At 39.6% G+C, this 8,765-nt stretch overlaps 1 protein-coding gene across 1 annotated transcript in view; it reads left to right on the top strand.

The window, feature by feature from the left end:
* cps1 (carbamoyl-phosphate synthase 1, mitochondrial) overlaps positions 1 to 4,174 on the top strand; it is a 102,102-nt gene extending 97,928 nt beyond the window's left edge. The window contains exons 37-38 of the mRNA XM_033617114.2: positions 1,526 to 1,655; positions 2,762 to 4,174. Coding sequence (XP_033473005.1) covers positions 1,526 to 1,655; positions 2,762 to 2,872 — 241 coding nt within the window. The 3' untranslated portion in view covers positions 2,873 to 4,174. The remainder of the gene's footprint in view (positions 1 to 1,525; positions 1,656 to 2,761) is intronic.
* Positions 4,175 to 8,765: the final 4,591 nt, after the last annotated feature.

Genomic DNA, 8,765 nt, shown 5'->3' on the forward strand with positions numbered 1-8,765 from the left:
TTTGGAAACATTCATTTTTGAGCACCTAATTTACGTTATATATTCAAGGAACCCTGGACAACAAAGCCAGCTAGTGTGAAAATCTAAGCCAAAACTCTGAGGCTAGGACTTGCTTATGGTTTCCTGAGGCACTGCTTAAGTAATACATAAATTGTAATTCATTAGATTCAAAATCTGGATCTAATATCTAATCAGATACTGCCTTAAGATCTAAGGGCATAGCCCCTTCATTATCTCTGTAATATGCTGACAAGATCAAAGAAGATGTAGCAGACTTAGAAGTCCACAGCCATTGCATTAGCCAGAATTAGGAAGGATGAGGAAAGTCTTGTCAGAGCAGTGTCAAAGCAAGTTTGGGGAAATAAAAAAAAGAGGCTGAAGCATCTTGGTTTCCATTTGCCCATGGGCAACAGTAAAGCAAATTATAACTTGTACTTTTTTGTATCATTTAAACTAGCTTTAATTGACATTTTAGTTGACTGCAGTTAAAGTGAAGCTGACTGAGTTTCTTTCCGTCATTGTTCAGTTGTCAAAAGTCCAACCTTTTTAAACGTTGTAGAAACACTGAAGAACTGTAGCAGGCCGACTGACTGCAATTTTCAGGTAATGATTCTGCAAACAAGTCATGATCGTGCTACAATGAAAGCCATCTGGACCATATGTTTGGAAATGAGATGGTGAAGGGGATTTAACAGGCCCAGACCAAACTACAAACACACACACACATACACACACACAAGGCTGGCTGGCAGGCATCAGCTGTGCGAGGTGGCAGAGAGGCCAAGTCTTTATAGAGAGGAACATGACCTTTGTCGTTACTGTTGTCTGTCCTCCATATTTCCTTTCAGAATTCAGCCCTAATTCAATGCTGTCTGTCAAAGGCCTTCAAATGAAAAAGTCAACACTGCCAGGGCTTTACTGTGTGTGTATGTGTGTGCGTGTGACAGAGAGATGCTCTAAGTATTATATTTAGGAAGTAAGCAAAATCAATTCAAGCACTTGTGCGGCAGAGGGTAATATTGGGTTAATTCTCCTTGTTTTGCGAGTTGTTTACATTATTTTCTCAACTCCCTGTGACAGAAACTCGTCTTATAAACAAGGAAACTTATAATTAACTAAACTTTCTTTTTCACTTCATTTCAAGCTTTAATTGTTCTAGAAATTGGATGACAATTATGTGTGTTGAACCCAACTAGCCTAAAAAAAGAGACAGGTGTAGCTTAAATTGACACATATTGTGAGTGTGTGTACAGAGAGGATCAGGCCAACAGTGTGCATGTAATTTTTTCACCACCAGGAGGCAAACTCTCAGGCTTGAAGCAGCAGAGCCCTCCAATACTTTTAGTTGAACAAGTTCACACAGCAGACATATTAGCAAAGGCTTGTCTATGTGCACATCAAGCTAAAACTGGACAGTATGGACAACCCAACCCATCTATTAGGGGCTCATTGAGAGCCATTGGGACACAATTTTAAAGAGCCATAGAGTTGGTTGTTGATTTCATCTCTGACACTGTTTTTATAGACTGATCAGCGAGGGTCATATCGACCTGGTGGTGAACTTGCCCAATAACAACACACGCCACCTGAAGGACAACTTCGCCATTCGCAGGATGGCTGTCGACCACGGTGTTCCCCTCATTACCAATTACCAGGTAAGTAACTGTCACACTGCCACTGACTGGCACGTATACATGCACAGTTATATTCCACTATCATTCTGAATATGAGATTATTCTGAATTTGATACAGGTCATGAAAACAGCATTTTCTGTTTGGATATTCTGAATTAGGCCTTTTTCTGAATGAAGCATTTTCCAAATGAGACATGTGGGACATGCCAGTGTTATTTGGCTTTTTGGAGCATTCTTTGAACATATAAGCCCCATTTCCATCAAACATCAACTCAGTGGCCTAGCGGTAAAGTGTCCGCCCTGAGACTGGGAGGTTGTGGGTTTGATCCCCAGCCGGGTCATACCAAAGACTATAAAAATGGGACCCATTGCCTCCCTGCTTGGCACTCAGGATCAGGGGTTGGAACTGGGGGGTTAGATCACCACATGATTCCCGAGAGCGGGACCTACCCCACCTTTTACTACTGTGTGCAAGGTACCCCAACAGAGGGGTGACCAATAATTGGGAATGTATAGAACGGTTCTATTGGTACCATCCACAACTTCTCACAGTCGAAACAGAAAAGAAGCGTACCAAACATAACTGTACCATACTGTACTGCTCGGTGGAAATGGGGCTTAATATAGCACATTCACAATATTCGTTTCAGTTGGGGTTTTGGAGGGGTCGGTTGCCTGACTATGGTCAGCTCTGTGCATTGTCACGGATATATTGTACACAAACCAACTTGCCAACAGTTTGCAAGGCTGAGGTAGAGATGCAAGCCCAAAAGAAAGCCCACAGTGCTGGTTAGAAGGAGGAACACACCTACTTTTACGCATTATGAAAGACTTGGATATATAGGTTTTTGTATATGCACAAATATCAGAATGCCGACCTTTTCAAGAAGGTAGTTGAAGGAATATCCATGTAACATGGCTGCATGCAAACAGGAATATAAGTGGAATATTTATTTCATGTAAAAAGCATAGAAGGATTTTTTTCTTTGATTAATAAGGGCAAAAAAATGAAGATTTTATGCATGTAACTATAGTGATTGACTGGGCAAAACTTACATTTACATACATATGTCTGTCTCTCTTACTTGATGAGCTTCAGCATGATGTTATTCTTCTGTGGGTATTAGGTGGTGAAGCTGTTTGCAGAGGCTATCCTCCATGCAGGTGAGCTCGACACCACCAGCCTCTTTCACTACCGGCAGAAAGAAAGCCAACGAGGGGCCACCCAGCAGGGGTAAAGCTTCCTTCCATTCCCTTGGGATTCCTTTGTAAAACAGCAGCATCAGTTGGGAGCAAATGTTCAGAATATGGTTTCTTGAAGTTCTTCTGTTTTACCATCCTGTTGTGTCAGGAAGGAGTGGAGTTATTTCAGTGGTAAGAGTTGCAGTCTGATTAAAATACTGTCATTAACGATGTTGATGCGTTTATAAGCGTTTTATAAGTTGTAACTATTTTTTTTTTTATTACTTATCAATTAATTAATTCATTAATGTTTTACAGATAACAAACATTGACAAATTTTGGGTTGCCAGGTTGTGAAAAGTCTCTAGTTGGTGTCAATCCTCCAACAGGACACTGATTAATGGTAATAACTAAGAAAGGGTTTTTACAGTAAGGAAAGTCTTGCATTGTTAATATTAAAATGCTGTCAAAAGAAATGGATTGTGGAGCAGATGTTCTGCAGGTGTTTCTCTGAAGGTCAAATGGACTCTTACAGGAAGCCTCTTGCCTGTGTCTTGCTTGAGGATTAACACCAGCTAGAGGAATGTTTGACAACCTGTCAGTCCAAAAATTGTTCTTATAAATGTCTTATGAGCAATAAGGCATGAAAGAATTCATTATTATTGATAAACAGTTACAACTTCTAACTCACTTTAAAGTGCGACTTCAGTGGTACCAGAGAGAGTAATTACATATTTCACTTATACAAGTCCATGAGGGCATTGTTGCAAGTGTGTAAGTGTTTCTTACTGCCTTTTTTTTTCCTTTTATTTGAGATCAGTGGTTTATTTTCTTTGTATTATTTTTATTCTTGGGGCCTCTTTAACTGTGATTAAATAGTTTTATTTTCACTGTGCTCATTTTAATACCAATTTTTTGACCAGTTTGCTTTTCTATTTATTTGGTCTCATTCATACATTCTGTTTTAGACTTCAAATAATGATGAAAATGCACCATATAGTAAACATGTACTATATGCATGCCCCTTAACAATATATACATTAAGGTAATGTAGCTGTAATGAATATATGATGTAATGTAAGAAGGATAATAAGGAACTTTTATTGTTCAAGAGGTCCAGCCTGGAGCCCAAAGCTTTAAAGTTTGAAGTTGATGACAACTGATCTGTTTATATATTTGGATTTTGTGTGTGTATACTGTATTTTTCAAACTGAATCTGTGTTTCAACCTGCTCTGCATTTTAAAACATCCTACTCCAAATGTGTTAAAGTGTACACTGCATAGCAATACATTTTGTTGTTGTTTCTGCTTATGTTTGTGTTATATAAGAATCCACTGAAATGCAAAGTCTTATCTCACATGATTTCTGTGCGTGTGTGTGTTTGTGTGTGTTTGTACTGGACATGCATTAAAATCAGCATGCCTTTCCTCCCACACCACAGCCTCTGCTTTAAACAGGCCATTCACACACAGACAGCGCAACAGCATTGGAACAAGGGATTATCACTGTTAAGCACCAAGTCAAAGAATAGTTTTGTCCAAGAGGTTAATACAAAAATATAGCATACTGACCCTGAAACAGATAAAAAAAAAAGACTTGTGTTAGGGATTCTATCAGTTAAGTCTGTAATGCCTACAGCATGCATTTTAAAATCACAGCAATAGCAAACCCTCTAAAACAACTCAATCTGACAGAAATGTGGGGTTACCTTTAAAAGGTATTACGCTGCTGGAGTGTCTTTTCATAAAACTGGTCTGTTAATGCAGTAGAAAGACACAAATACTTTTGAAATTGGTGCTATATGACTATATATGGCTATTTGATCTCAAGTCTTTTCAACATCTTTATACACAATACAGGAAGCAGAATGGCACCTACTTTCTGTTCACAAACTCTCATTTTACAGCTAAACAGTGCACTAAAGTATGTTTCTGAAAACATTTTAGGTGAGAAAGAAGCAATGCATTTACAGAATGTTGGTTTATATTTAATCAGTGCAGCCTAGTTTTACGGTTTGAGGAAGAGAGAGAGAAGGGCATCTCTCTCTCTCTCAATCCACTTGTGTACTCTTTAGTCCAGTTCAGACCAATGATTCGCGACGAGAGGAAAGCGTTTTAGAACGTTGCAGCGGTGTTAACTGGCCGGTCTCAGCTCAACTCAGGCCAGCTGATTGTGTCATCTGCAACTCAGCTGGTCGAATCCCCTGCGGCTGGGTTTAGAATGTAAAGCACATCACCTGTTTCAACAGCCAATCACCCCAGGCAAACCCTTGTTTCTGTCCTCGCAGTGAGCCGGTGTCGGACAGTGGGTCCCCGCTGCTGCTCACTGTATGTGCTTATGCACCCCCCCACACACACACATTCTCACTGACTGATTAATTGGCTGTGGTTATTCATATTATTGTGGTGTAATTATTGTAAATACAGTCCATCTGATGCTCGTTTTGTTTTTTCGCCGTTTCATTACTACAAATGCAACTGTAGCCAGTATCTCACCATCACTATCCTCATTCTTATTTTAAGACGCTACAAATTATATTCAGCCACAAAATAAGCCTGAAAAGCTGAAAATCAGAACAGAGGTACAGAGAGTTGTTGCACAGAGATGATACACCATCTCATCTAGTAGTAGGTTTTAAGAACGTTGCAGAACGGCGCATTGCAAGTACTTGCATGTTTCAACTCGTCTTGTCGTGAATCTTTGCTCTGAACTGGGCTTTTGTGTCGGTGGTGGTGGCAGGGTTTCAAAAATGAGGAAGTACAATCTGTAGTTAGAGCTACAGCCCTAAAACCAGCTAAACTCAAATGAGCAGGGAGATCTAAGCGCTGGCAAGATTGGGGTAAATCTAATGTAGTTTATTTACACATACTGCTCACACTGTTATGACACACAGCAGGTTGAAAATCAGCAGAATATCCCTTTGCCTTGGGCTATTCTTCAGTTAAGAATTTTCTTTACAGGGGCCTGTAGGGGCATGTAGATACATGAAAATGCAAAAACTATGACTCAAAGAGTCCACACTTTTCTCCAAAGGGCAGAAAGTCTGTATTGCTTCCCTCTGTAGATTAAAACAGTCAAGAATGTACGTTTCAATACTTAAATTAGTTATGTCAAATCAGAAGCAAAGTCAATATCTACCATGAGAAACAGCCAGTAAAACTTACAACTGTGAACCATCATCTTCATAGACACCTTCCTCTTAACACCATTTAAATATCCAGGAAACCCTGATAAAATCTTATTAAAGCATATTAAAATCATTCATACACATCAAGGGTATGATCATGCCATCGGGGCAAATAAAACAACAAGGTTAAACACAGAAATAAACAACAATTTGATTCCAATACACTATCTGCCTAACACAAGGCTAATGCTATTATGAGGCTGTACAGTTAGTCTAAGCTATTTTGTGCCCCTGCTAGCATAACTGCTTCAGGTTCCATTTACAGACAGCACAACCCTCCAAAGACCGCTAATATTGATCTGCCTGCAAATCCTTGGCAACCTTCCTCCAGCTATTTGACACAAGTTTACCAGCCTCACATCTGTGCCTCGGCTTCTGCAGGTAACAGAAGATACTAAGCAACATCCACAAATAGCACATCCCTATCTGGCTGCAGAATTTAAAGTTAAATAAACCAAAAGGTAGAGAAGGGCAGTTCTTGTTTACACAGTAAATGTGGTCTCACTGTGACTGCAAGGGAGTGGTGAAGTATGCAGATCTTTTACTTAAATATAAGTTGCAATAGTGCAGTGTAGAACTACTCTGTTTCAAGTAACAGCCCTACATTTGAAACTTTACAAAGTACAAAAGTATTAGCATCAAAATATAACTGAAGTAGCAAAAATAAAAGCATTCATTTTGCAGAATAAATATTTTATCACTAGACTATAATTGGTGATGTATTTAAGTGTCACTTGTGCCTCATACCTGTCTCCAAAGTGCTGTGTCAGCTCCAGAGAAATGTCCGTAAGCACACATTATGATTCTGCTATATGGGAAAAATCCCACTGTGTTACTTTTATTTCTTTAAAGCAATCACAATCGTCTTAAGTGATTCAAGACCCAAGATGGAGCAACGGTGCCCTTGCAAAATAGTGTTGGTGTAGGGCAGGGGTGTCAAACATACTGCCCATGGGCCAGAACCGGCTCCCCAAGGGGTCCAATTGGGCCCACTAGATTACTAGACTAAGAGATGGCAGGTTTCAGGAGCAAGTTAAACATGCGTAGCCTACCTTATTTAAAATTCTGCTTCAGAGGCTTTTCAGCCCTGCCCAGAATGTAGTTCTCTTATTTTGAGCATGTTTACAGATATTGAACATTGTCGAAAATATTGTCAATCAGCAACTTCAGTGCAAAAGAATCTGTATCTGACTGTATCACACCTGTATCTGTATCAGGAAATGTATGGATAAATGCACGTGTAATGACAGTGAGAAGTACACTGCCTGAATGTGGAAAAACTGAGACATATTGTTGAAAATGGACATATTTTTCTTAAGACATCTCAGGCTTTTCATCTGCTTTGTAGAAGGATGAACATCCAAAGAATGTAATTGTACTTTAACACAAAAAGAAAGGGAAAAAATTGCCACTGATGTTATTTATGGGTTATTGTGCAATGTTTTTATTGGTCTGGCCCATTTGAGATCAAATCGGTTTGTACGTGGCCCATGAACTAAAATGAGTTTGACACCCCTGGTGCAGTTAGACTTGTTTTGGTGGAGCACTTTCATTAAAATGGCTCATTCTCCGAAAAACAAGAGCAACAAAAACAGACGTATCTTGACTCAACTTTACTGATTTAAAAAAAAAAACCCAAAAAAACATAATTTGATGATTGGTGACCTAGAGGTAAAGCCTGACTGTGCTTTAGTCCTGGAAGAGCTCACTAGGAACAGATCTGTATGCTGGTGAAGTCAGTCTCACTGACACAAGCTCTGAGATTTTCTGAGAAGCGTTCACAAGTTGTTTTATTCATTGTGTATCTTTAAAACAATTCACCAAAAGAACAAAGTGGGCATGCCTTATTGCATGATCAAAATCTTCAGCAAAACTTGTCATTTCCAGGATGTAGGTTGTCAGCTCAGAGATAATAGTTGCTGTTTCCCCATAGGGACTTTGGAAACAGTGACATGCAAATAACAGAAGAAAGAATGCCGGCCTCAATATCCAGGTTGCCAAAGGCAGGGTTATAGCTACAGTCTACACTTAGTCAGCATGCAAGTGTCACTAATGTTGGACCTAGTAAATGTGGAGCTAATCTTAACAAATGTATATACTGCCTGTACTTAAGGACAGTACTTGTGTAAATGTACATAGTTACATTCCACCACTGCTCTACGCCACCTCTTCACAAAAGGATGATACTGCTTATTTTTCTCATTTGAGAGTCTGTGGTGAACCGTGCTTATTGCTGCCACGTAGTAGTAGCTGATGTTACGTCTAATACAGGAGCCCTCAGGACTGTTTCATTATTCAGAAACAGATGTCTAAATTAGTGTTGTAGCTGTTTTGGAATGTGCAAAAGTCAGGACTGATGTTTGAAACAGCAAATAGTGATGCTCTGTTAGTGAACATGTGCGTGAACGAGTGTTGTGAACTAGTCGTATCCAAGAGGGGCTTCATCATTATAAAACTCACTGAGTCACACACACACACACACACACCAAGGGTTGTAGCTGAAGAGCACCAGTTGTCTTTTTTTAATGCACAAGCAGTTACTGCATAACCCTTGATTTGGTTGCCAACATGACATTTACTGTGGGAGGGAGGACAGCCTGGGTCAAAGCAAACCTTACTGGATCATTCACCTCTTAACAAATAAATTCAAAGCTAACTCTATTAAATGTACTGCACGAGGGCATCGACCTGGGGTCAGGCGGTCGATTCCAAGCATTGCTGTAGCATCATCTGACCTGTCAGCATGCTATTCTTCCTTATT

This window comes from Epinephelus lanceolatus, chromosome 14, assembly GCF_041903045.1.
Source record: "Epinephelus lanceolatus isolate andai-2023 chromosome 14, ASM4190304v1, whole genome shotgun sequence".
NCBI classification, from domain to species: domain Eukaryota; kingdom Metazoa; phylum Chordata; class Actinopteri; order Perciformes; family Serranidae; genus Epinephelus; species Epinephelus lanceolatus.